Source organism: Eptesicus fuscus, chromosome 3 (assembly GCF_027574615.1).
Source record: "Eptesicus fuscus isolate TK198812 chromosome 3, DD_ASM_mEF_20220401, whole genome shotgun sequence".
NCBI classification, from domain to species: domain Eukaryota; kingdom Metazoa; phylum Chordata; class Mammalia; order Chiroptera; family Vespertilionidae; genus Eptesicus; species Eptesicus fuscus.
The window spans coordinates 53,297,394-53,325,311 of NC_072475.1; the positions used below are offsets into that span (position 1 = coordinate 53,297,394).

At 57.6% G+C, this 27,918-nt stretch overlaps 1 protein-coding gene across 1 annotated transcript; it reads left to right on the forward strand.

Moving 5' to 3' along the window:
- Positions 1-26,379, forward strand: MELTF (melanotransferrin). The gene is made up of 16 exons (XM_028137670.2): positions 1-49; positions 1,616-1,770; positions 2,887-2,986; positions 5,314-5,496; positions 7,512-7,668; positions 8,994-9,061; positions 16,360-16,547; positions 17,198-17,378; positions 18,082-18,233; positions 19,972-20,068; positions 21,307-21,501; positions 22,303-22,459; positions 22,549-22,616; positions 24,095-24,282; positions 25,624-25,822; positions 26,297-26,379. Exons 1-16 carry the CDS (start codon positions 1-3, stop codon positions 26,377-26,379), a joined length of 2,220 nt encoding a protein of 739 aa, XP_027993471.2.
- Positions 26,380-27,918: the final 1,539 nt, after the last annotated feature.

Genomic DNA, 27,918 nt, shown 5'->3' on the forward strand with positions numbered 1-27,918 from the left:
ATGCGGGGCCCGAGTGTGGCTCTGTGGCTCTTCCTGGCTCTGCGCACTGGTGAGGCCCCGCTGCCCGCCCGGCCGAGGGAGCAGGAGCCGGGGCGGGGGTCCTGGAGCTCTCCCTCGCCCCTGAGCAGCACCCGGGGCTGGGAAGGGGGTCCTGAACCCGCGTCTGGCGGATGAGGACGATTCGGGGCACTGGCGCTGAGCCGGGCAGACGGGGATGTCTGGAGAGCTTCGCGGAGGAAGCGGCATTGCGCCGGGCCTTGAGGAAGCGGGCCTTCGGGTGCGCGGGAGAGGCGTGGGGGAGCGAGCGGGGTGTCGGGAGGCCGTGCAGAGGGCGAACGCTCTTATGGGCGTGGAAGCCAGAGGAGGTTTGGGGGGCCAGAGCGGCTCCCCTTCTCCGGAGTCCCCTCGGAACGGAAACAGGAGAAGAGTCCGGGAGGGAGGGGAGAGGAGGAGCCCGCTCCAGGGCGCCCTGCAGGGCGCAGGGGTGGGGAAGGGGCCCCCACGGGGGCTCCGCACCGCCCGCTCCCCAGGGAGTCGGGGCCGCGACTGTGGGACGGAGGCGGGACCTCGGTAGCTGCAAGGCGGGTTCAGCCCCGCTCTGACCCGCCACCCCGCCGCCCGCCGGGGTGCAGTCCTGGAGCACTGGGGCGGGGGGGGGGGGGGGGGGACCTTCCACATTCCGGGGTGCCGCCCTGGTTGGGGAGGCGGAGGGTAGTGGAAGGGAGGATGAGGACACCCGCATCTTGACCCTTGGCTGCCAGGAGAGGGCGGGAGGTGGAAACTGGACCCAAAGCCGCGGGGGAGCGCAGGGGCCGGCAGCCCTGGCTGGGCAGGGGGTGCTGGGGAGCTGGGTCTGCAAAGGCATCAGCCTCGGGAACCCGGGGGCCCTGGCGCCGCTCTTCTGGGTCCCGAGGTGGAGCTCTCCGGGACTCTGGCCGGGTCAGATCAGGGGCCCCACAGGGTCCCCAGCAGAGGGAGGGGCCCACGCTGGCGGCCATGAGGACCTGTGTCCTGGCTCCGCTTAGGTTTACTCCCAACACAGAGGTGGGCTGCTCATCTGAAACGGGATCAGAGAGGTCAATCCCGTTGTCTGGAGTCACCAGCGGGAGGAGCAGGAACTAGGAGCTCGGCTGCTGTCTGCTCGGCCTCCCCTTGTCATGGGCCTGGCACCGTGCCCCCTGAGGGTGGGTTTGCAGCGGGCATGATCACAGATGCTCCACGAGGGTGCAAGGCTCCTCAAGGGCAGCCACACCATGTCCCTGCCTCCTTCCTCAGTTCGTGAGGAGGCCCAGAGACCCCAGGAGGGGCAGGAGCCAGCCTAGTCCCAGCGCCGCAGGCCTCCCACGATGGCCTGGAGGGTCACGGTAGCCAGCTGATACCTGGAGGTGTCCCTTGCCTCTGTTATGGGCCAGGCCAGGCTCGAGCCACCCATCTCCCCTGAGCCCCGGGGACATGCATGGCCCACACGCGGCCCTGCCAGTGAGCCAGCCCTTCCCAGGCTGTGGCCCCTCTTTGTGCCTCAGTGCCTCCCGGGGGGAGGGCTGTGCTCAGCAGACTGGGTCACCAAGAGCTGCTGGAGCCCCGGGAGCTGGGCCTCACTCTCCCCTGCCCCCAGTGCTCAGCGGCAGGGAGGTGCAGTGGTGCACCACCTCAGACCCGGAGCAGCAGAAATGCAGCGACATGAGCCAGGCCTTCCAGAGAGCTGGGATCCAGCCCTCCCTGCGGTGCGTCCAGGGCACCTCAGCCGACCACTGCATCCAGCTCATCACGGTGAGTCCTCTCCTTCCGCTCTGCCACTCCGCCCGCCCGACAGCAGGCCTCTGACTCAGGAGGGAGCACACAACAGCCTCATTCACTGGGAAGGGCACTGATGTCCCCCCGCCAGGGCTGGGCGATAGGATCTCCTGAGTTTCCAAGGCAACAAGGGCCAGCCTGTTTCCTGCCCAGGCCCCAGCCAGGCGCTGGGAGGCCTAGGAGAGGGCCCCTGCTCAGACAGGCGCCCGCCCATGAGGAAAGGTGTCTGGGAGGCAGAGTTTTCCTCCTGCAAGGCCCCTGCTGGAATGGGGACACTGCCCACCCCGCTGAGGGGAGCCCAGACAGCAGAATCCTGGGTGGTGGGTCACTCACTGTGCCATGGAGTTTTCCAGACGGGGCTTGTGTGGTTTCTGGGGAAGGAGGACCTGGGGACAGAGGTCCTGGGTGGGTGAGTGGGGGTGGGAAAGCAGTTCTGAGTGGCAGGAGACCTGCTAACTCAGAGGCAGGACTTCAGTGGCAGGACAGGTGTTGGGGGAGCCTCAGGGGCAGGCACAGGGGACCTGGGTGTCCCTCCCCTCAGCCTTTGATATGCCCCCAGGCCCTATCCAGCCCCACCTGGGCCAAGGGCCTCGGCCAGGCTCCGCTCTGAGGGCGCAAACCAACTCTGCTGAACTATAATTCTATTCATGGGCGCCATGACAGACGGGTAGTATACTGCCATTTGTGTTTTAAAAGAAAAAGGGGGAAATGGAAGAGGGCGTGCATGTATGCGATTCAGTCTGCGTCGTAGAGAGAAAACCTGAGGAGCAGGTTAGCAGGGGCTGGGAAACAAGAGAGCGAGGGGACCCACCTTTCACTGATACCATTCTGTGCTGATTTGTTACCATGTACATCTATTGTAAGGCCTATAAATTCATACTTTTCAAATAACACAGTTAGAAAAACAAGGTGAGCCCTTAGCCTAGGAGAGCTAACCTTGGCCCTGGTGGGGGAGGGGCCTGCAAGGCTGAGCCAGCACAGGGTGGACCTCCGGGGCTTTTCAAGGGGCCCTGAGTGGGTGTCCCTGAGTGGGTGGGGGTGGGGAAGGCTGGGGTGCAGGGGTGGGGGTGCTGACTCACGTGTTCCCAGCAGGCTGGGGAAGCAGATGCCATCACTCTGGATGGAGGAGCCATTTATGAGGCGGGGAAGGAGCACGGCCTGAAGCCCGTGGTGGGTGAAGTGTATGATCAAGGTCAGAGGGCCGAGTGGAGGAGGGTGGGAGGAGAGCCGAAGTCAGCAGGGTGTCCTTGCCGGGCCTGGCCCAGCCCTGACTCCCTGGAGCTGGTCAGTAGCCCTGTCCCCAGAGCAGTCCTGGAGTCCTGGCCACACAAACCTTCAGAGGCCCCCCAAATCTCTGCAAGGGGGGATGCCAGAGATGCAGAGGGCTGACCCGCATCTGTCCTTCCTCACAGGGATCCCAGCAGCCCCCTAACTTTCACCCACAGACTCTTACTGAGGGGCTGCCTGAGCCTGGTATAGTGTTGGGCGTGATCGCCTGGGGCGGTCGAGGCGTCCGTACAGCTCAGCTACCTCACATTTGAGGGGCATCTGTCAGAAGCTGCAGGAGTGGGGGCGGGGCCAGACAAGAGGTGGTGACCAGGAGCGGCAGAGCCCACACGCCAAACACCAGTCCCAGCTCTGCCCCTTCCTGTGACCTCCTGTGACCTCGGACAACCTCCACTTCCCTGACTATAAAATGGGGACAGTGGTCCCTGCCCTGTCACACAGACCAGCTGAGCCCATGTGGGAGCGTGTGTGTGGTCAGACGTGTGAGTCCCTTTGCCCCCGTCCCTGCACCTCAGACCAGACACACCTCAGGCTCAGCCTGCCCTTTGTACCTCTCCCACCACCTCCGCTGTCCAAGGCCCAGCCTCCGTCACAGCCCAGCTCGGCTGTCATTGCCAAGGAGCTCCCCTGGGTCTCCTCCCCTGCGAAGGGCCTCTGTCTCCTGCTTCCCAGAGCACTGACTCACTCTGCTCAGGTCGTGGCCCCTGCGGTCTTGTTTTCCTTGTCCCCACAGCGAGTCCCCTGCGGAGGCCCTGGTCTCATCTTCGGTGCCCAGCACAGGGTCCCTCTTGGTGACTTGGTTACTTGATGACACAGGACACAGTCCAGCCCTGCACACCCGCCCGCCTTTTCACTCATCGGCCAGAAACAGCTCTCCCTCTTTAATTCAACACATTTACTAAGCACCTACTACATGCCAGCCATGAGCATAGGGTAGTAAGCAAAAGAGAGCCAGTTCCTGCCCCCAGAGAGCAGGAGTCGGATAATAAACAAATAAACACCAACGAAATGTGGTCACAGACGTGGTGGGTGTGTGACAAAGGAAAGGCCCTGAGGGAGAAAAGAAGGCCGGCGGGGGGACCTGTGGGAACACAGCGGACAGGGAGGTGACAGTAAGTGGAGCCCAGACAGGAGTCCCGGCGGGAAAGAGCTGGTGTGCTCACGGAGCGAAAGAGAAAGGCGCAGCGGGCACGTCAGAGGGTGGGACCCGGCGAGGCACTCAGGTCGCCAGGGGCCAGACGCCGGTGTGCAAGAAACAGCACCGGCTTGTTGTCTAGAACTCAGCTTCGTTCTGATCGCGGGCACCCACCACCACGGGGCCGCCGGGCGTGTGCACATTCGTGCTAACGTAGAGGGGGTCCGCTGGTCCTCGGTCCCCAGAGATGAGTTCTTCCTCTCTTGTGTGAATGGCACCTTCTCGGCCGTATTTGGCCCAGGGGAATCTTTTCCAAGGGTCAGACTCCTGCCCACCCACATGCACCTGGTCAGGATCTTGAGTGATGTGAGACCACATTGTTCTATCTACCTATCTATTATCTATCTATCATCTATCTATTATCTATCATCTGTCCTATCTATCTACCTATCTATTGTCTGTCACCTACCTATCCTATCTATCTATCTATCTATCTATCTATCTATCTATCTATCTATCTATCTATCCTATCTACCTACCTATCTATCTGTCTATCTATCTATCTATCTATCTATCTATCTATCTATCTCTCCTTTCCCCTCAGCACTAGGAAATCACTTTTTCTAACCCACCGGAAGCCACTGCCCTACTCCTCTCAACCACTCTTTTCCCATAACCACAGTACCATTCCCTCAATCCTCCTAAGTTCTCTGAGGGGCTTCCCTTTTGGAAAACAAAACTTGCAGGCCACGCCTGCTATTGGTCCAGCTGCAGAGCTGCCCTGACATAGACAAATGTAGACCCAGCTATGTGCCAGCTGACTCGGGAAGGAAAGGTGAGAATTAACTAACGAAATAATATCTACCACATGAGCAGGGGGCGGGGTCTGTAATAAGACACGTGGCTTGCACTCACTGGCTCTCTCAGTAACGAGAACCCCAAGCACACACACGCATGGACATCCATACACACACGCATTCATGTGCAGGTTTGCGTGGCACACACACCCCTCTTCCCACAGGCTTCTCGGGCAGGTCCCCGGCCTTTCTCGTGGCTTCTCCCTTGCCGCCCTCACTCCTCCCCTCTCTTCTGTCCAGAGGTTGGTACCTCCTACTATGCGGTAGCTGTGGTCAAGAGGAGCTCCAACCTGACCATCCACACCCTGAAGGGCGTGAAGTCCTGCCACACGGGCATCAACAGGACGGTGGGCTGGAACGTGCCCGTGGGCTACCTGGTGGAGAGCGGCAGCCTCTCGGTGATGGGCTGCGACGTGCTCAAAGGTGAGGGCTCCCACGGCAGACGCTGCTCCTGGGCCTCTGGGCTCCGCTCTCCTCGCCTCATCCCTGCTGGTCCCCTCGCAGGGCAGCCTCCCTCCAGGCTCGCCTTCATCTCTCATCTCCTTTAAGGAGCAGCACAGTCCCACCTCTCCAGGGGCCTCCAGACACCTCGTGGGTGTTTCAGCCCCTCCTGTCTTCATACTGGGCCACCCACTGTTGCCACTGTTTTAGTTTCTGGGGGCGCCCCCCCACCCCGCCCCAGAGCGATGTCCTGACACCCAGGGCCCAGCCCCCGTTGGGACCTGGTGACTCACAAAGAGCAGCTCTCACCTGGTGTAGACCTGCTGGAGGTCGCTATTTCCAGAAACGTGCCCTCAACTTTATAGAGTTAGAAACTCTGTCTCTTCAGGGCCCAAACGAGCTGCTGATCCGTACCCAGAAAGTTCACGCGTAGCGAATCAGAGACTTGCTGCTCCCTGACCGGCCCATTTGACAGGGAATAGGGCTGTGGTGCAGACAGGAAGTTCTGCAGGAGGAGCTGAGGGGGAGCAGAGCGGGGTGGCTGAGAATGCAATGCATGGGGTGTCAGGGGAAGGCCTGAGGGTCCGGCTAAGAGCGGGAGCCTGCTTCTCATGCGGGGGCTTCTTTTCCTGGCCACCTGGCTGTGTCACTCTCCACAGTGGACACAATACAGCGCTGAGGTGGCCCCTGACACATGACCGCCACATTCTCAAACTGTCCTCCTGGGATCACCCCCCCCCCCCCCAGTAGAGTCTGTGTTGTCCCCAAATCCCTTGTCCACAGTGTGCTGCCTCCCGGTTCGCTGACCAGCGCTTCTGGGGGTGGGTGCAGGGTGCGGGATTTTGCGGGAGAAACAAAGGTCTCTCAAAGCCCCGAGTTTGCTGTCAGATGGATGACCTGCCCTCAGGTGGGTTACTCTAGCTCCTTGAACTTCAGTTTCCTCACCCTGTAAAATGGGAAATTGAACGACAGCTGGAGGGAGGCTGCCCTGCGAGGGGGCCAGCAGGGATGAGGCGAGGAGAGCTCTGTGGGGTTGGGAGGGCTGAGATGGTTCACACGCACTGTCTTCGCGCCAGGCACGCGGCGGGGTAAGTGCTCACCTCGCGGAGCTGTTGTTATTACAAGTTCAGCTTCCACACCTCTCGGTGGGCACCTCACCGTTGTGCACATGCCTGCATCATGTACGCACATGCACAAACCCACACTGCACACACATGTACCCAGGTATACCCTGCCCCCACCCCGGGGTAAACCAGCACGACCCACAGAAGCCCGGGAGCCCTGTCCTCTCAGACGGCGCGGGTGTGGGTGGTGTACCAGCCACCGGGCACGGCTGTGACACGGTTCTCCCTGGGAGGATGCAGAAGGCCCCGAAAGGGCCCGCCCTGGAAGAACTGCGTGTGTCTGGGGGATGAGCACCATGTGACCGGCACCCCGCTCCCCGCACTGCGCTGCCCTCAGCACAGGATAAATATTTGTCAAGAGGGTGGGCGTGGGCCTCCGGGCTGGCAGGGCCTGGAACCACGAGTCCAACCAACCTCTTCGCCCACAACGCCCTCTCTCCTCCGTTTCCCTCCCCATCCCTGTTCCGAGAAGCATTGTCTATAAATTAATTATACTCCTTAAGTAAACACTTGATGTCTTTCCCTGCTTTCATTGATGACCCCTACTGATGTTGATATGAAACCCTCAATGAGAACAGTATCTAGTTGATATTAGTTGTCCTCATGCGGCCTTTGGGGGCAAGTGGTTTGTTTCCTGAGCCATTTTTGAAGAACCGCGGTCCCTCCCCAATGCCCACACTTTTGTGGCCCCAGTTTGGGAATCACCGACGGGAGCCAGTTCCCCAGTTTTGCTCAAACTGAAGCCTGAAGGGTCCAGCCCTGTCCCTGGGGAGCCAGCCTCCCCTCCAGCCGGAGTGGCCTGCGCCACAGGGCGAGGGGCCTGACCCCGCTGCACAGCTGGCTGACCCTGACCGCCCTCTCCTCCTCCCGCAGCTGTCAGCGAGTATTTTGGGGGCAGCTGCGTCCCGGGGGCAGGAGAGACCAGTTACTCCGAGTCCCTCTGTCGCCTCTGCCGGGGCAACGCGGCTGGGGAGGGGGTGTGTGACAAGAGCCCCCTGGAGAGATACTACGACTACAGCGGGGCCTTCCGGTGAGTGAGAGGGACCGTGGGACGGGGCGGGGCTGGCGGGGGGGGGTGAGGGGGGGGGGCGGCAAGGTGAGTCAGGGGTGAGGCCTTGAGGCCAAAAGAGCTGGGGAAAAACACCCGGGCAGGGAGGGCCCCAGGAGTGGCCGTGTCGCTGCATCACATCAAAGCGGCCTTTATGCAGTTCCTGTGCCTGGGTGATTTAACAACAACACCCGGGGCACCCCAGGCTGGCTCTGCTCATAAATCAGCATGTTTGCTATATTTAGAGAGTGAGGGCTCAGAGAGAGAGTGACAAAACAACCTTTTGCCACTCCCCTGTGCCCATTCCGTGTCTCAGAGCAGCAGGGAGGGGATGGGGGCGGGGGAGGGATCCCCGGCTCAGGCTGGCCCGTTGGAGGAGCCCGTGTGGATCCAGAAGACAGTCTGACAGCTGTGGGGCACGTCCGTCTGTCCATAAAAAAGGAGCCGTGCCCCGCGGGGACTGGCACGGAAGCCCGCCGAGCCCCTCGAACCTCCCTGGCCTCAGTGTTTCCACGGAAGCCGGGGGGCCTGCGGGTGCCCACGCTCCAGGCTGGGATCTGGGTAAATGTGGATTTTAGCACAGAGAGAAAAACAGTCCCCTGTCCTCCAAGCCAGAGACTCGCCCACCCACTCTCCGGGGTGCTCCCCCTGGACCAGGCAGCCCCTGCCCCCGCCTCCCTCCCTGGGCCGGGACATACAGAGGGGGCATAGCAGTCCTGGCCCCTTGCACTCGAGTTTTTGTTAGGGCGTGAGAAGGTCTAGTGCCATGGTCGGCAAACTGCGGCTTGCGAGCCACATGCGGCTCTTTGGCCCCTTGAGTGTGGCTCTTCCACAAAATACCACGGCCTGGGCGAGTCTATTTTGAAGAAGTGGCGTTAGAAGAAGTTTAAGTTTAAAAAATTTGGCTCTCAAAAGAAATTTCAATCGTTGTCCTGTTGATATTTGGCTCTGTTGACTAATGAGTTTGCCGACCACTGGTCTAGTCCACCCCCTGCCTCAGGGCAGGGCCATCTTCAAACCCATAGCAGCTGCCCCAGGAGCACTGCTCCTTCGAGGCCCCGGATGGACAGGGTCTACACAGGTCACCAAGGTCTCTCCCAGAGGAGCCACCTTTTCACCCTCACTTCACAGGTGAGAAGGCTGGGAAGGCCCCACAACTGGGCAGAGCCACACAGAGAGCTGGCAACCCGTGCCCACCATGGCCCCCCCCACGGTCCAGGCCAGGCCTCCAGAGGTGGAGGCTGGGCAGGGCCGGAGGGGCGCCGGGGGCTGAGTGCCACCCAGGCTCACAGCTTTCCCCTCTGCAGGTGCCTGGCAGAAGGGGCCGGGGACGTGGCCTTTGTGAAGCACAGCACGGTGCTGGAGAACACTGACGGTGAGTGGGGGGGGGGGGGGTGAGGGGGGGGCGGCGTGGCCCCAGGAGTGGGCAGAGGAAGAGGTGGGTCTCAGCAATGGAGTTCAAACTGCTGTGCGGGCAAGGGGGCCGGGCGAGCGGCTCTGCCCTGCCCTGATGTGTATACGGCGTTAGGTTCGGCTTCCACTCGAAGATTGGGTTCTGCTTTTCCAAGAAAAGTTTGCAGACCTCTGCACTAACTCCCATCGACTGTCCCTTCCTGGCATTTTCCTCTTGTCTGAAGAAGCCAGCCCTTTATCTCTGGACGAGGTGTTGGGTGTTGATCCAATATATCATTGCCATTTAATTTTTTAAAAAATTTTTTTGAAATAACTGGACTTTAGAAAAATTGCAAGAGTAAGTCAAAGAACTCCCCTTTATTCTTTACCAGGACACCAGCTTTCAGCATTTGCCATGCTGACATATTGTCCTTCCCATATGGATGTGTTCTCTCTGAACCACCTGACAGCATGGCTGCCTGTGTCAGACCCCTTCCATACTTCAGGCTGTGCCTCCTCAGACCAGGGAGATGTGGCCCTCCCCACGGCACAGTTCTCAAACTCGGGAAATGTAACATCGACACAATACTATTACCCAAGAAATGCGTGGATGGTCTTTCTTTGTAGCGAGTGGGAGTGGGGTCCTTACTATATCTTGAGTAAAAGAGTTTTCTGAGATGTGCACAGGAGGATGGGTGATTTTCATTTGCGTGGGATTCCATCTCTGGATTCCCAAAGTCCCATTGCCCTTAACCCAGTCCTGGAAGGTGTGCAGCTGGGCATTCAGCAGAGCTGGGAGCAAAGCCAGTGTCCGGAGCGTCCGTTCCCTGGTGGAGCTGGGTGCAGTGGAGCATTAAGCAGTGCAGTTCACTAGTCCATTGTGTGTGGGGTCCACATGGCTGTGGGCCATGTGGGAAAATGCAGAAGCATGAGGGCCCCACAAGCCAGGAGTCAACTAAGAGCAAAAGCATGTGCAAACCAAAAGTGCTAATTCCTTTCACAGGGGTGGGGAACCTTTTTCTGCCAATAGCCATCTGGATACTATAACATTATTCAAGGGCCATACAAAATTATCAGCTTAGCCCTAACTGGTTTGGTTCAGTGAATAGAACATTGGCCTGTGGACTGAAAGGTCCCAGGATTGATTCCGGTCAAGGGCATGTACCTTGGTTGCGGGCACATCCCCAGTAGGGGTTGTGCAGGAGGCAGCTGATCAATGTTTCTCTCATTGATGTTTCTAACTCTCTATCCCTCTCTCTTCCTCTCTGTAAAAAAATCAATGAAGATATATTTTTAAAAAAATTATCAGCTTAAAAATTAGCCTGCTACCTGGCTGTTTTGGCTCAGTGAATATAGCGTCAGCCTGCGAACTGAAGGGTCCCAGGTTCGATTCCAGTCAAGGCCACATGCCCGGGTTGTGGGCTCAATTCCCAGTAGGAGGCATGCAGAAGGCAGTTGATCCATAATTCTCATCATTGATGTTTCTCTCTCTCCCTCTCTCTCTTCCTCTCTGAAATCAATTTAAAAAAAAAATTTTTTTTAATTAGCCTGCTATATTTGGTCAAACATTTAATTAACTCGCCCCTAATACCCTGGCAGGGCCAGACCAAATGATTTGCCCACCTTATCATGCTGCACTTGCAGGGGCCACACCTGCTCTGACCAATGACCTGTTCCCAGGTGTGACTGACAGACAAGGACCTTCCCTATTTCACCCAGACTTCGCTGGGCATGCATCTAAACTGCAGCTTCCTGGCAAAGCTGCACAAGTGGCATGCCCATACCATTTGACCTTCCCGGTGAGGGTGAGTGGGTGGGAAGAGATCAACCAAAGCACTTGTATGCATAAATGCACAACCCATGGACACAGACAATAGAGTGGTGAAGGCCTGGGGAGGAACGGGGGCGGGGGTGGGGAGGCTAAATGGGGTCAATGGGGGAAAAGGGGGGGGACATATGTAATATTTTCAACAATAAAGATTTAATTTAAGAAATAAAAATAAGCAAAAGATTCAATAAAAATATATATTTGGCCTTCCCTTTGCTCCTTTCCAGTTATTCATAACTAGGTTAAATTACAGCAATATCAATACTATTATCTAATCTACAATCCATATTTTAGATGCATTAATTGTCCCAATTCTGTTCCTTGCAGCAATTTTTTTCAGGCCAGGACCTAATGTAAGATCACACATGGTATTTAGTTATTAGGTATTTTCAGTTTTCTTTAACTTTGAACAGTTTCTTAAATTTTTTGTGTTGTGTGTGTGTGTGTGTGTGTGTGTGTGTGTGTGTGTGTGTGACACTGGTATTTTTGAAGAGTCAGGCCAGTTCTTTTTTTTTTTTTTTTTTTTTTTTTTTTTTTTTATTTTTTTTTATTTTATTATTATTTTTTTTTTAAATTTCTTTATTGATTAAGGTGTCACATATTTGTCCTCATCCCCCCATTCCCATCCCACCCCTCTCCCCACGCATGCCCCAATCCCCTGTTGAACTTAACCGTTGGATAGGCTTATATGCATGCATACAGGTCCTTTGGTTGAACTCTCCCCCTCCCCCCACCCTCCCCCTACCCTCCCCTATCCTCCCTCTGAGGCCCGATAGTCCGATCGATGCCTCCTTGCTTCTGGTTCTGTTCTTGTTCCTCAGTCTATGTTGTTCATCATTTCCTCTAGATGAACGAGATCAAATGTCACTAGATATATACTAATAAGAACTGAATGTGAGACGAGCAATAATATTTATGCTGACAGGCAAATGAATCAATCTGTAGCGAGCTTCCCCCTGGACCAACAGTTCTTTTGAGACCCAATTTCGATGTCCAGTAGTTCCTTATGTGTACATGTCAGCACTGACCCCTCAGCTCTGGATGGTGGACAAATGGTGGTAATGGAGGTCCGACTCCCTCTGGTTTGGTCTCGGCCGAACCCAGGGGCACGGCGTCACCCGGACTAAGGGGCACGTGGCCTCACCCATACCCAAGGGGCGCGTGGTCTCACCCGGGCCTGGGATCCAGCCTCACCCGGATGGATCCAGGGGCGCACGGCCTCACCCGGACCCAGGATCTGGCTTCACCCGTACCCAGGGACACTTGGCCTCTCCCAGACCCAGGGGCACGTGGCCTCACCCGGGCTTAGTTGCACAAGGCCTCACCTGGATCCAGGGACACATGGTCTCTCCCGGACCCAGGGACGCTTGGCCTGTCCCAGACCCAGGGCCACTTGGGCTCACCCGGGCCTAGGTGCACGAGGCCTCACCCGGATCCTAGGACACATGGTCTCACCCGGACCCAGGGATGCTTGGCCTCTCCCAGACCCAGGGCCACTTGGGCTCACCCGGGCCTAGGTGCACGAGGCCTCACCCGGATCCAGGGACACATGGTCTCACCCGGACCCAGGGACGCTTGGCCTCTCCCAGACCCAGGGCCACTTGGGCTCACCCGGGCCTAGGTGCACGAGGCCTCACCCGGATCCAGGGACACATGGTCTCACCCGGACCCAGGGACGCTTGGCCTCTCCCCGACCCAGGGCCACTTGGGCTCACCCGGGCCTAGGTGCACGAGGCCTCACCCGGATCCAGGGACACATGGTCTCACCCAGACCCAGGAACGTTTGGCCACTCCCAGACCCAGGGCCACTTGGGCTCACCCGGGCCTAGGTGCACGAGGCCTCACCCAGATCCAGGGACGCATGGTCTCACCCGGACCCAGGGACGCTTGGCCTCTCCCAGACCCAGGGCCACTTGGGCTCACCCGGGCCGAGGTGCACGAGGCCTCACCCGGATCCTGGGACACATGGTCTCACCCGGACCCAGGGATGCTTGGCCTCTCCCAGACCCAGGGCCACTTGGGCTCACCCGGGCCTAGGTGCACGAGGCCTCACCCGGATCCAGGGACGCATGGTCTCACCCGGACCCAGGGACGCTTGGCCTCTCCCCGACCCAGGGCCACTTGGGCTCACCCGGGCCTAGGTGCACGAGTCCTCACCCGGATCCAGGGACACATGGTCTCGCCCGGACCCAGGGATGCTTGGCCTCTCCCAGACCCAGGGCCACTTGGGCTCACCCGGGCCTAGGTGCACGAGGCCTCACCCGGATCCTGGGACACATGGTCTCACCCGGACCCAGGGATGCTTGGCCTCTCCCAGACCCAGGGCCACTTGGGCTCACCCGGGCCTAGGTGCACGAGGCCTCACCCGGATCCAGGGACACATGGTCTCACCCGGACCCAGGGACGCTTGGCCCAGGCCAGTTCTTTTATAGAATGTCTCTTAATTTGGATTTGCCTAAGAATCATTTTTTAAATTGAGGTATATAATTTATATACGGCAAAAACGCATCCTTTTTGAAGTCTAGTTCTATGAGTTTTGCCCAGAACTAACAGTTGTGTAACCACCACCACAATCAAGATGGTGATTGTGATGGGCCCTTCACTCCAGAAGTTTCTTCTAGCCAACCCCTCCCCCTCCCCACCCTGGCAACCACCAATCAGACCTTTGTCTCTATAGTTTTTCCTGTTCCAGAATGTCAGATCATGGTCCACTTTTTGAAATAATTTCCTTTTTTTGTTAATCTTTGCCTTTTAAATCAGAAGGTCCACCATGTAGTCTGGCACTCATGAAGGAGAGCACGAGGCGCCGGATTTGAGAAAGAAAAACGTGCTCTGAAGAAAGAGGAAGCACGTGGGATTGTCCCCAGAGCAGGATGGTCCCAGGAAAACGGGCAGCGGGGAATTGGGCCCCAAGATGAGTCAAGCAAAGGAGAATGTGGAAGGTGGAGAAAGAATAGAGATGTATTTGGTTGAAATTGGCTCTTTTAGAATTTTGATGGTATTCTAAGGAAATCTAAGAAAGTCATTTTTTTTTAATGATTTCTTTAGAGTTTTACTACAACTTTGTGAGGTAGACAAGGCAAATCCTATCATGCCCATCTTTTTATTAAATCTATTAGAGGCCCAGTACATGAAATTTGTGCATGGGTAGGGTCCCTAGGCCTGGCCAGTGATCAGGGCCGATCGGGGCCTTCTGGCTGCCTTCCTTCATTCCGCACCTCCCCCTGGTGGTCAGCGCACATGATAGTGAGCGATCAAACTCCTGGTCTCCCGGTCGAACTCCCGAGGGGCACTTTGCATATTAGCCTTTTATATATATAGATTGGGATGACATTGGTCAATAAGATTGTATAACTTTCAAGTGTACAATTGTGTACTACATCATCTGTACACTGCATCATGTGCTCACCACCCAAAGTCTGGTTTCCATCACCATATATTTGACCCCTTTACCCTCTTCATTCTCCCCTCCTTCCCTTCTCCTCTGGTAACCACCTCTCTGTTGTCTGTGTCTATGAGTTTTTATTTGTTTTGTTTGTTTACTTGTTGCTTTCTAGTTTATATTCTACATATTAGTGAAGTCAAGATTGCCTATCAAGTATGTCTTTAATCATATTTAAAATGGTTAGAAACTAGAATTAAAAAAAAGGATTTGTCCTTTTCCATCTGACTTATTTTGCTTAGCATGATACTCTCAAGATGCATCCATCTTGTTGCACGTGGCAGTATTTTATCTTTTTTTATGGCTGGTTAGTATTCCATAGTGTATATGTACCACCTCTTCTTTAAACAATCATCTATTGAAGGACAGTTCAGTTGTTTCCATGTCTTAGCTACTGTGAATAATGCTGCAGTGAACACAGGGGTGCATGTATCTTTACAAATAGACGTTTTCAAAGTTTTCAGGTAGATACCCAGAAGAGGGATTGTTGGGTCATATGGTAGTAATTTTTTAAAAGGTATTCATGCAAAACAATTGGTCAGAGCAAAGGAGTGGAACTGACATAAATGTCTAAAGTAGTGAAAGTCATATGACTTTAATTGCCCCTAGCCATAGAAACAGGAGTGGCAGATCAAAACACCTGCGTGATGCATTCGTCTCACAGGAAGGCCAATGATCCCCCGAGTTTTATACAAGGATTTTGCAACAATTTAAAAATAGAGAAAAGTTGGGGAGTAGGAGAGAATGACACTAAATAACTGTTGAGAGTGCGATAGGTTATTATGCAGTCATTAGAAATGACCTTTATGGAGTTTTCCAAACTATTACCCTCTTGGTGGTGGGTTTTTGTTTTTAAATAGCTTTGAGTGAACAGAATTTTCATGATCCCACAAATAATCTTTTCCCTTCCATTTACCAGTAGATGCTTATCCTCCTCATTTTAAAATTAGTCTTCTTAATTTTCCTATTTGGTGTCAATATTCACTCCTTCAAGTAAATTTGTTTTCTATTATAAATGAGTTTTATGGAAAGTGTATAATAATGTGGAAAATTACTTTAAAATGACAAATGAAAAAATGTAGGATACAAGATTGCCTATCAAGTATGTCTTTACTCATATTTAAAATGGTTAGAAACTAGAATAAAAAAAGAATTTGGAGGAAATATACCAAAATATAAGTAGATGGATTAATATGTGGGGGAAGCTTCAAAGAGTTACCCTTTTCTCTCTGGGACGTGGTTCTGGACAGATTCTGTCAGTTTGTTTCCACATGGCGCCCTGCCCGCTGCCCTCTGCTCAGAGCCGATTTCGTGCCTGATGGCGGCAGTGAGTTCCTGGCACTTCTCTCTCATCTTCAGCTTTTCTTACTCTTTTTATTATATATATTATTGATTTTTTTTACAGAGAGGAAGGGAGAGAGATAGAGGATTAGGAACATGGATGAGAGAGAAATATCGATCAGCTACCTCCTGCACACCCCCTACTGGGGATGTGCTGAAACCAAGGTACATGCCCTTGACCAGAATCGAACCTGGGACCCTTTAGTCTGCAGGCTGACGCTCTATCCACTGAGCCAAACCGGTTAGGGCTCTTTTTATTCTTAATAGATAGCATTGTTAATATGTGTTGTATTGTAACCTCAAATCCATCTTAGTAGAAATTGGTGAGGTAGAAAATTTAACAAAGTACACCCAGTCTATCAGACACCTGGTCTTGTGCAGCCACCAAGTTCCTCTCCATTCAGAGTTCTGGTCTCACCTCCTGGTGAAGTTCTGCTCTCACCTCCTGGTGAAGTTCTGGTCTCACCTCCTGGTGAAGTTCTGGTCTCACCTCCTGGTGAAGTTCTGGGCTCTAACCCCCTGAAAGAGTTTCTTTTCACCTTAGGTCTGTGGCCCATGACACCCTAACTTCTCCTCAGGCTCCCTCTCATGGGCTATCCCTGAGGCCTCCTAAGAGACACACACCACCGCCCCTCCCTGTCCGCTCACCAGAGGCTTCCCAATTTCCCAGGAAGAACCCTGCCCTCCTGGGGCCAGGGGCTGCTGTCACGGGACTTTCAACTGCTGTGCCTGGATGGCAGCCGGGCCGACGTCACTGAATGGAGACAGTGTCACCTGGCCCGGGTGCCCGCTCATGCCGTGGTCGTCCGGGCTGACACAGATGGAGGCCTCATCTTCCGGCTGCTCAACGAAGGCCAGGTGAGTTCAAGGCATCCCACTCAGCTTCCTAAGAGGTGCTGGACCTTCTTGTTTCTCACCAGGGTGGGAGCTCAAGGCTAGAGTCATCCTGAAGCTGGGCCGGCCAGACCTGGAGGGGCAGGACCCAGAGGCCCTCCCCTGGGACACACCCAGCTGGGGACCCAGGCCTCTGTGGTGTCCAACCTCAGGCCAGGTCCGTGTAGGGAGGCACTGACTGTGCTAGCTAACTCTGAAAAGCAAAACCGGAACATAGGAGCAAACAAACAAAATGACAAAACCAATAAATGTCCAAGGACACCATTAATTAAATATGGTGAGTAATGTTTTGCTCAACCACTGCTTACAAGAGCGACAAGTTACTGACTGCTGGGCCCACCAGCTTTAGTTTTGCCCTGTTCATGCCACCACTGCCACACCCATTGCTTGTCCGTGGTGCCATCCCACAGCTGGGCCCTGAGTACTATGTCCAGTCAGCTGAGGGTGACAAGGCAGAACACACTGGGGAGCACTAAGAAGGGGGCAGGTGGCGCCTCACCCTGTCCTCAGAGTGAGCTCCTGCCCTGAGGGCACGGGAAGAAGGAGGTGGTGGCTGATCTGGGGGGCAGGGACGCACCCCTGCAGCCCCTCACCAGCCCCCCCTTGACACACAGCGTCTGTTCAGCCATGAGAACAGTAGTTTCCAGATGTTCAGCTCTGAGGCCTATGGCCAGAAGAATCTGCTATTCAAAGACGCCACCTCTGAGCTGGTGCCCATCGCCACGCAGACCTACGAGGCATGGCTGGGCCCTGAGTACCTGCGTGCCATGAAGGGTCTCCTCTGTGACTCCAACCGTAAGTCCACCTGTCTCTTCCCCTCCGGCTCCAGCCCAGCCTGACTGCAGGAATGGCAGGGCTTCCTGGAGAGGTGGTCAGGGAGGACACCACCCTGGGGGTGGCGGGGGGAGGGTGAGAACTGGAGTTGGGGAGGAAGCATCTGTAGAGTTGCATGGGTGGCGGGTTCCCTGGAAGCCCCGCCTCTCGGGGGTGGGATCCAGGCCATCAGGGTCTGTCTTGGGAAAGGTTCCTTACCCCTCGGCACTGAAGTCATCAAATCCTGTTCTCCTCCCTCCATGCCTCACTCCTCCTCTCCACCACGGCCACGGCCCTGGCGCAGGCGTTGTCTCCAGAGCCTGGACTACTGCAGTAGTCTACACCTGGGCTTCCTGCCCCCAGCCCAGCCCCATGCCTCCTCCACTTACAACCAGGGAAATGGCGTGCCATTGAGTTAGATCCTTGGCAGCCATGATCTGCCTCAAGCTTCCTCACAGCCCCCAGACAGAGGTTTTTATCCCGAATCTGTATGAGGACACAGGATCAGATGGTTAAAAAACTTACCCCTTATTGCTAACGAGGAAAAGCCAGAATTTCCCTGGGGTCTGATCCAAGCTCTTCCTACTGAGGTGCTAGCCCCCACGGCCCCGACCCCGCAGGCCATGCTCAGGGCGGCCCCCGAAGCAGGCGAGTATGCGGTGACCACGCGCTCACACTCACACAGGGCTGCCCCACTACCTGCACTGGTGTGTGCTGTCCACTCCTGAGATCCAGAAGTGTGGGGACATGGCTGTGGCCTTCAGCCGGCAGAGGCTCAGGCCGGAGATCCAGTGTGTGTCGGCCGAGTCCCCCCAGCACTGCATGGAACGCATCCAGGTGGGGGCCGTGACCAGCGGGGCAGAACGGGACCTGTGGGCGAGCGGTGGCAGTGCCGGGATGGCCCTTACCTGCCCTCCCCTGCCCCACAGAGCTGCCTGGGGAGGAGAAGGTCTCCTGTGACAACTCCACAGGGAAAGGGGAGGAGGAAGCACCCACAGGGACCCGCCACCCCACCCCAGGGAGCAGGCAGAGGGGGGCTGTTCCCCTTGGGGATCACAGGGACTCCTCCTCACTGAGCGGTGGCCAGGAGTAGGAGTGTGAGACCGGCCCAGCTCGGCCCTCGCTGACCCTGTGGCCTTGGGCAAGCCCTTCTCCCTTCTGCGCCTCAGTTTCCCCTTGTGCACAGTAGGGGTGGGCCTGGATCACGGTTTGTTAAACATGTTGACAGCAACCCACCGTCAGAAATACGTTTTACATAAATCACAGTCTAGTACGCAAAACTCTTTCAGATATATATGTTAAAAATTCTTTATATAGAGTGACATGAAATAAACCAGTACTTCCTCCCTTACTAAGTATAACATAGGCGGATAGTTCCTGTTCTATGGCATTCTAGGGGGCTTTTGTTGTTGTTTTATCGCTTGTCCTGGCCCATGACAGTGACTTAGTGATATCCACCAAGGTGCCCGCCACCCACAGTCGGAAGCACTGGTCCTGGTCTCAGAGGCCCACTCAGCTCTGTCCTGCTGCTCTGACTGGAGACAGAGGCTAGGATTCGGTGGTGGCGCGAGGCCCTGCAGGCAGGGACCATGGCCACTGGGTCCCAGCAGCTCCTAAGTTCCTGGACTCCTCCCCTCCTGTTGTTTGTTGTTGTTGTTTTGGTTGTTGGTTGTTTGTTTGTTTGTTTTATGTATTTTTTGTTGATTTCAGAGAGGAAAGGAGAGGGAGAAAGATATAGAAACATCAATGATGAGAGAGAATCATTGATCCGCTGCCTCTGGCACACCCCACTGTGGGGATCAAGCCTGCAACCCGGGCATGTGTCCTGACTGGGAATCGAACCGTGACCTCTTGGTTCATAAGTCAATGCTCAACCATTGAGCCACACTGGCCAGATCCCTCCTATTTTTTAAGAGCAAGTAGGTGGGAGCTGAGGGTGAGGAGCTCTGTTCAGGGTGGTCCCCAAGTGCAGGCCAGACCGCAGCCTCTCAGGAGTGTCCACCTGCCTCCTGAGGAAAGACTTCACCCCTCAGCCCTGTAGCCTCCTTCACAGGCCCGCAGACTGTTTCCTTCTAAGACCCGCTCATTCGTCCACTTGCACTCACATTCTGCAAGTATGTCTTACACCCGTGCTGTGTGCCCATCCTTGGCCAGGGGCTGGGGATACAGTAGCCCCCGCCCAGGCCTCTGAGGGCGGGCATTCCATGGGAAGAACCCATACCAAGCAAGAGGGCAGGGTTCATGCTAGGTTCTGCTCAGCAGACCCTCGCAGCCAGGAGACCTTCTCCTGGCAGCCGAATACCCTCAGAAAACATTTGCTGAAAGAATGGAAGACACCATGAACGGGAGTGCTGGTGGTGGTTGGTCCCAGGCCTCTGGTCCTCCAGGCACCCCTCTTGCCCACACATCTTCACAACGAGAGGGAGGGGCTGATGGGGCAGGATGGGGTCACAGTGGAAGGGAGCCTGAGCCAAAGCCCACAAGAGACCTGGCCCTGATACCACCATCAGATCCTGACACCCAGAGCCATCCTGAAGCCCACCCCATCCTGGCCACCCTTTCTGTCCCCCTGCAGGCTGGGCAAATCGACGCTGTGACCTTGAAGGGTGAGGACATTTACACAGCTGGGAAGGCATATGGCCTGGTTCCGGCGGCTGGCGAGCAGTATGCCCGTAAGTACAGGGGCCAGGCTGCTGGCTTTGTCTGGGAGGTGGTTGATGTTTATATGTATACTAGAGGCCCAGTGCACAAAATTCATGCACAAGGTGAGGGTCCCTCAGCCCAGCCTGCACCCTCTCCAATCTGGCACTCAGACATCCCTCTCACAATCCGGGACCACTGGCTCCTAACCGCTTGCTTGCCTGCCGGCCTGATCACCCCTAACTGCCCTCCCCTGCTGGCTCGATCACCCCTAACTGCCCTCCCCTGCTGGCCTGATCTCCCCTAACCGCTCTCCCCTGCCAGCCTGATCACCCCTAACCACCTCTGCTTCGGCTCTCGCCACCTTGGCTTTGTCCAAAAGGACGTCCAGAAGATGTCTGGTCTAATTAGCATATTACCCTTTTATTAGTATAGATAAACTTCCCCTCTTGGCTGTTTCAAAAGCTCCAGCTCTCCCTCAGTGCCTCTGTCCTGGGCTGGCTGCGGGCTGTCACGGGCAAGCACCTCCAGCCCCAGGCCTCAGTGTTCCCATTCGTTACTGAAAGTCTGGCCAGAGTCAGCAAAGGTCTGTAAAGGGTCAGCACTTTAGCTTTGCAGGCCACATACTCTTCTCCTGCGACATCCTCTTCTTCACTTTTTAACAAACCTTTAAAAATATAGAAGCCATTCTTAGCTTGTCACCCAGGCCGTACAAAACAGGCGGGTAGTTTACCGGCCCTGGACCAGAGGCCTCCGCGGCCCCGTCCAGCCTGACCATGCGGCTCACAGAGGCGGCCCCCCTTCCTGCCAGCTCATGGGCTGAGGCCTTGGTGCTCTGTCCTCTTAAGCCAGGACCCCGGGTCCCTTCCACCCGGATGTGAAAAGTCTCTGGGCTTAGAAAAAAATGCTTCTGCAGCCGGCTGAGCCTCCACCTTTCTCCCAGGAGGCGAGAAAAATGCCACCTGGGTGTAAGGAAAGAAAGGAATCCCTCTGGCGAAGACTGTTGGCAGGGGAGGGGGTGGGAGAAAGAACTGAGCTGCTTCTCCATGATGGGGGGACAGGCAGGGTCCCCCTGGGATGTGCTCCTGCACACCCACCAGCCCTCGGGCCCGGGCCCGCTGAGCCTGTGACCCGGGCAGGACCGCCCCTGGGGCAGAGCAGCAGGAGGGAGGGGGAGGGGCGAGGGGGGCCCTGGGATGTGCCCCGGCCCTCGCCCAGCGGAGGCCCGGAAAGCACGGATAAGGGCCTCACTGGTGTCCCCTTCGCCCAGCGGAGGACAGGAGCAGCTCGTACTTCGTGGTGGCCGTGGTGAAGCGGAACAGCTCCAACGCCTTCACCCTGAACGAGCTGCGGGGCAAGCGCTCCTGCCACCCGGCCCTGGGCAGCCCCGCCGGCTGGGACATCCCCGTGGGCGCCCTCGTGCGCAGGGGCTTCGTCCAGCCCAGGGACTGCGACGTGCTCACAGGTGCCGCCCTCCCCGGGAACACGGGGCCGCTCCGGGGTTGGCCGGGGCCGCGGACCCTCTCCCACCAGGACCCACAGAAGGCAGCCGGAGAGGTTCCTCTTCCTCCCTGACCTGGGAGGGTGGGAACTACTCTGGTGACCGTCGGCGTATCTGGTGGTTCTGTGGGGGGTGCCAAGGTGCCCCTACCCACTTATCACCCAGAGCGGAACCGGCTCCAGTGGGCGTGGGGAGCGGGGTGTGCATGGGGCCTGCCCCCACCCCCCAGCAGCCCTGGGGGGGTGGCAAGTGGCACCCATCTGTGTTAAGTGCTGAAGAAGACACTTTACCACGCACCCCCACATGCCATCTGTGCCCCCCCCCCCCATGTGCTAAATCGTGCACATTCCAGGAGGGCAGGAGGCAGCTGGCGAGATCCTTGGGCGGAGGCGCACACACCTCTGTCCTGGCTGGCACCACTTTGTCTCTAGTCACCGCCACAAGCACACAGAGGGTGCTGGGAGGGGCTGCCTCCACTCCCAGGCAGCTGGGCAGGTGCTCTGACGGGCACAGACCAGCTTACGAGGTAGTGAGTTCCCCATCCCTGAGCGAGTTCCAGGGAAGACTGGGTGGCCACGCACCAGGTTACCCAGGGGATTCCTGTATCTGCACAGCCTCTGCGTTCTCCCTGCCTGCCGTTCTCACGGGGGCCTTGCCGCGCTGAGCTGGGCGGGCGGATGGGTGGCCTGGAGCCGCAAGGCCAGGCAGGGTGGGCAGACCGGTGGGGAGCAGGCCCCTCAGCCCCGCCCTTCCCCTGCTCCCCAGCGGTGAGCGAGTTCTTCAGCGCCAGCTGCGTGCCCGTCAACAGCCCCGGGCACTACCCGCCTTCGCTGTGTGCGCTCTGCGTGGGGGACGAGCGGGGCCGCAACAAGTGCGTGGGCAACAGCCAGGAGAGGTACTTCGGCTACAGCGGCGCCTTCAGGTACTCTGGGGGGCGGGCGGGGGGCCGGGGGCCGGGCACAGGGGCTGGCACCCTCCTGCTGACACCTGCTCTGGCCTCCTGTGTGGCAGGTGCCTGGCTGAGGACGCGGGGGACGTCGCCTTTGTCAAGCACACGACTGTCTTTGACAACACAGATGGTACAGGATGGGGGCTGGGGCCAGAGCTAGGCCAGATTGGGGGGGGGCTGTTCCCCGTCCCCAGCACAATCCAGGCACCAGGTGTTGCTGGGATTGGGGGCCAAGCAGCAACAGGAAAGACTGAGTCTGGAAGTCTCTGGCCCTTGGGGATCCCGGGGCCCCAAGAGCCTCACGGTGAGAACAGACCTCTGGCCACCCATCCGGAACACAGGGCACACGGCAGTCTTTCCTGGTCCAGAGTCCAAATCCATGTTCCACCAAAATGGCAGCTCCTCGGTGACGGGGAATCTCCCAGTGTGGAGAGGCTCCGGGGTATCGGAGTGGTGCCGAGGTGTGGGGGTGAGCGGGGTGGGTGGCAGGGGCCTCTCTCCACAGGGGCCTCAGTTCACAGCAGCTTCTGGTCTCTAGTCCCGAGCAGGTCAATGCCAGGTGCAGGGAAGCCACGCTACACTCTGGGGTCAGGGAGGCCTCCCAGCACCACCTGCGTGAGCACCCGCCTTCCTGGGCTGCTCACTTCCCTTTGTTGTTGTTGTTGCTTTTGTGCATTTTTTGTTTGGTTGGTTAATCTTCACCAGATGATATTTTTCCATTGATTTTAGATAGAGGGGAAAGGATGTCAGAGAGAGAGAGAGAGAGAAAAACATCGATGTCAGAGACACACATCGGTCGGTGGTTGCCTTCCTCACGCGCCCTCAACCGGGGATGGACCCTGCAACCCGGGCACGTGCCCTTGATCAGGAATTAAGCCTTCAGCCCTTCGGTGTGCAGGCTGGTGCTCCAGCCCCTTCCCAGCACTGGCCAGGGCTCCCTTTTTCTTTCTGTCTCTACTCATGGGCCGGCCTGAAGTTCCTGCGGGAAGTGGGGCAAGGGTGGGTACCAAGTGAATACATGAAGACACAGGGTGATGCCCCCCGAGGGCACTGTTTCTCGGGAAGCCTGTGGGCCAGCCTGCTTCAGAATCGGGGGGGGGGCTGGTTTAAAGCCCAGGTTCCTGCCCGCCCCCCTCGCCCCCGGAACTACCAAGTGAGAGAGGCTCTTTGCGAGTGGGGCCCTCGGCACGGCCTCGCATGGGCCACACAGGATGCGGTGCCCCATCTGGTTTGGGAACCTCAGCTGTCAGGGGCGGAGGTCGACCACCACCTTCAGACCCGCATCCCACCCTCAGGCCTGACCTGGGAGACTGAGTGATTTGAGCCTCCGTTTCTTCACCCACAGAATGGGAGGGGGCTGCCTGCCTCGGTTACTCTGTGAGGAGGGAGCAGGGCTTGGGGAATGCCTGTCGCAGAGCAGGCACTCCCTACTCCCTGCGACCCGTCGCTCCTACCAACACGGCATCCCGCCGGCTCTCTCATCCTGGCAATGGGGCAGACCAGTTGGAGCATGGGGGGCTCCGGGAGCTGGGCAGACACTGCCACCTCTTCCCAGTCAGGGGTCTGGGGATCCAGGAGGACAGCAGCCCCTCCCCTTCCTCCCCTCAGGCCACAGTTCCGAGCCCTGGGCGGCTGAGCTCCGGTCGGAGGACTATGAGCTGCTGTGCCCCAACGGGGCCCGGGCTGAGGTGTTTCAGTTCAAAGACTGCAACCTGGCCCAGATCCCGTCCCACGCCGTGATGGTCCGGCCGGACACCAACGTCTTTGCCGTGTACGGACTGCTGGACAAGGCCCAGGTGAGCCAGGGCGGGACCCGCATCCCTGTGGGGGTGGGTGGAGGGGAGCCAAGCCCCCGGCACACCTCCGTCTACCTGGAGTAGACCGCAGGAGAAACTGAGGCTGCCGGGGAAGGGGCGGATTCAGTGATTTTTCACTCAGCCAAGGACCTCCCTCCAACCAGTCTCCCCTCTGTCTCCTGCATTATTAATTTTCCCTTCTCAGCTGGACCACTCTCATGCTGGTATTTCTATCATCTTTAAAAAGAAACCAAAAAAAACCTCTCTTGGTCTCACATCCCTTTGTAGTCATAATCCCACTGCCCTTTACAGCAAAACTCCTTCGGAGAGTCGTCTCTGCTCTGGAGCCACCAGTCCTCCCCTTCTGGGCTCCCTTAAGGATGGAGACTACTCCAGACCAGCCCCCACCCGGCCCGGAACGGCCCTGGTCGAGGGCACAGGGACCCAGGTTGCTAAGTCCTGTGGCTGTTGCGCAGCCTCATCGCCCTGACGTCTCCGCAGCCCTGGGCGCAGCTCCCTCGTCCTGGAGTCTCCCCCGGCCGGGCCCACACCTGCCTGCCTCTGGTCCCTCCTCACCTCCCAGGCCTGTGACGGCAGGAGGGCCCCAGGGTTCAGTCCTAAACCTCTCTCTGCTGCACCTGCACCCCAGTCCCAGGCCTTTAACTCCCGTCGATACACGGATGGACACCTCCCACACGTACACCTTCCGTCCTGCTGCCACCCACCCTTCAGTCTCAGGCTTGCATCTAACAACGGCCGACTTGACATTTCAGCTGGTGTTCCGAACAAGTCCAAGGCCGGACGCCCTTCCCTCAGTCTTCCCCCTCGAGCCTCTCCACTTCCCCGGGAGTCACCTTGGACTCCAGCCTTCCTGTCATGCTCTGTCTCCAATCCATCAGCCAATCCTGGTGGCTGCACTTTCAAAATACATCTAGAATTTCACCCTTTCTGTCTGACAACAGGGTCCTGGTCCTAAAGCACCCCTTCCCCCACCCCCCAAACTCTCTGGCATGCCCTGGGGGGCGGGCCCTGCTTGGATGTGCATAATTCTGGGGACAAGACTTGATTGCTTTCATCAGATCCTCAAGAGGATCCTTGAGTCCCCCAGAAAAGATCCATAGCCACTTCACTCCTTCCTGTGGTAGCTTCATCACCTCTTACTCCAATCCCTTCTGATGACCTTGGTCGGTGGGTTGCCAGCCTGTGATTTGAGGCCGAGTCCTGGTGGCCTGAAACCCCCTGCTCCCTGGCTCGCCTTGTGGGAAGCCGTGACTAGCAGCAGCCCCTAGGTGGCCAGGTGTGGGCCCAGACAAAAAGCAGGCCTGCTTGTGGCGCTTCCAGGGCCTGTTTGGAGATGACCACAATAAGAACGGGTTCAAAATGTTCGACTCCTCCGACTACCATGGCCAAGATCTGCTCTTCAAGGATGCCACCATCCGGGCGGAGCCCGTGGGGGAGAAAACCACCTACCTCGACTGGCTGGGCCCCGACTACGTGGCGGCTCTGGAAGGGATGCTGTCTCAGCAGTGCTCGCGTGCAGGTAGGGCCGGGGCCGCGGGGCGGCTGGGAAAGCCCTGGACGGGCAGGTGCACAGCCCCCACAAAGGAAGAGCAGGCGTCCCGCCATGTTGCCCTGCATCTCCCCGAGCCTGTCACCCGAACCTTAAGTGAACTCAGGGGCGCTCTAGGTCGCTGCAGATGATTGAGGCGAAGTCTCGGGAGGGTCTGAACAGGCGGCTGCAGAGAGTCGCAGCAGAAACGGGCTGTGTCGCCCAGACAGACCGGGATAATGAATAGAAAGACTAAAAATAATCTTCAGAAAGGATGAGGCAACTACATAAATATACAGGTGGTATAATTTTGAAAGGAATGAATATGTAAAAAAAAAAAAAAAGGGGGAAAGGAAAATTGCAGCAGCATAGAGAGAGGCGGCCGGGTGGGCAGAGTGGGAGGAAATGTGCGCCATCACGTCCGGCCGAGGTGCCTCCGGGCCTAACGCTGTGCTTCCTCCCCAGGCCTCACTGCCCCCGGCGCCTCCCCGCTGCTGCTGCTGCTCCCGCTGGCCCTCGCGGCCGGCCGCCTCCCGCCCTCCCTCTGAAGCAGCCCTGGGCAAGCCCCCCCCCCCCCCGCCCTCAGAATGGAAACCCACCCGGAAACCTCTATAAATAAGGCTGTTCTCCTCAGTAAATCCAGCTAACACTCGGAGAGAAACGTGCGATGGGAGAGGAAACGTGCCACGCCACGGAGCTCCTCAGAGCTGTGATCCCCACACTGAAGGGTCTGTGATTGCTTCAAAGCGGGAAACGATGGAGGCTAGAGAAAAGTCCCCCCACCCCGAGCTGCACGCGAGCAGGCCTCTCCTGCTGGCACCCAGCCTCGGCCTCCCCGGCTCCACCTGTCCCTCTGCCACCTGCGGCAGCTGGCCCGCCTCCACGCACAGCCCCCCCACAGCTGGCACTGCCTCCCCGCAGACCTGCAGCTCCCACCACCTGGGGCCTCACCAGGCTTGGGCTTGGGAAAAGCCAGTTACCAAGGAAACAGGCTGAGCCGGACTTCCCCCAGGGCTCCCTCTGCTGGAGCCGCCCTCCCGGGGGCTGAGAGATGACAGGGCCTGCTGGCCCCTCCCTGCTGGTTCCCACTTCCCTCTGGAGAAGGACCCTGCACCTCCATCAGCCCCGCCCCATCTGTCCTCAAGACTCGGTCCCAGCCTCCCTCCTGAGGACACTGGGTCCGGCCACCACGGCTTCCACCAGATGAGCTACAGCCAGGCCCTCCGAGGAGCCAACGCCTCCGGCTCCGGCAGCCCCACGGTCTCCCCTTGTGTGGCTCGGTGCGGCCCAGACCACTGGCCCCCTGACTGTGCTGGGCGGGCAGGGCCAGGGAGGCCGGGGCTGGGCCTTTGGGACGAAACCCTCCAGGGCCCCTCAGACAAAGGAAATGCTCCTTAGTAAGATTTCTTAAGGGGCCTGGGGCCCGAGGCAGGTCAGGGTCTAAAGTTCTGCCTGAACACCTGTCTGCTGTCAGGAGGGAGGCTCAGAGCTAGACATGCTGTTGCCCTGCCATTCGGTGAATTCGGCTGCACCAGGCTCTGCCCTGGGGTGAAGCCCAGTCAGCAGGAGTCCCTCCGCCTGCGTTCCCTCCTCTTCAGATCACCCCCTTCCCCCACCAGCAGTGTGACGCCCACCCCTCGGCAGCCAGGCCTGTCCATCTGGCAGCAGCGGCTGGGTGCAGACCGAAGGGACCTCGGAGGCACTGGGAACTGGGAGATGCCTTTCTCTTTGTCAGAAGAGCCACAGGCCCAGGTTAGGCGCTGGCGGAGCATGGTCTCCTCGCAGTGTGCCAGGGGTCTCCCCACCCAGCCCTGCACCGAGCGGACCTGAGGCCACTTTCCCAGAGCAAGAGTCCCTCTTCCTGTCCCTGTGAGCGTCGGCGGAAGTGCCTGGAGAGGGTCCTCTCTCTACTCCATTGCTGCCACAGTCGTCTGAGGAGCCAGAAGAACTTCCCAGAACTGCCAGCTCTTACCCTGAGTTTTGCTCCCTGAAAAACCAAAGCGAGAGAAGCAGCAGGAGCCGCGTGGGCCTGGAGCTGTTTCCATCCCAGCCTGCGGGGGCCTCAGAGACACTGATGACAAGCGGGG

Bases quoted from the DNA above. Each gene is read 5' to 3' on its own strand.
- MELTF (XM_028137670.2), top strand. From the start codon at position 1: ATGCGGGGCCCGAGTGTGGCTCTGTGGCTCTTCCTGGCTCTGCGCACT. The intron at 16,548-17,197 runs GTGAGTTCAAGG...CTTGACACACAG, and splicing joins GGCTGCTCAACGAAGGCCAG to CGTCTGTTCAGCCATGAGAA. The intron at 17,379-18,081 runs GTAAGTCCACCT...ACACTCACACAG, and splicing joins TCTCCTCTGTGACTCCAACC to GGCTGCCCCACTACCTGCAC.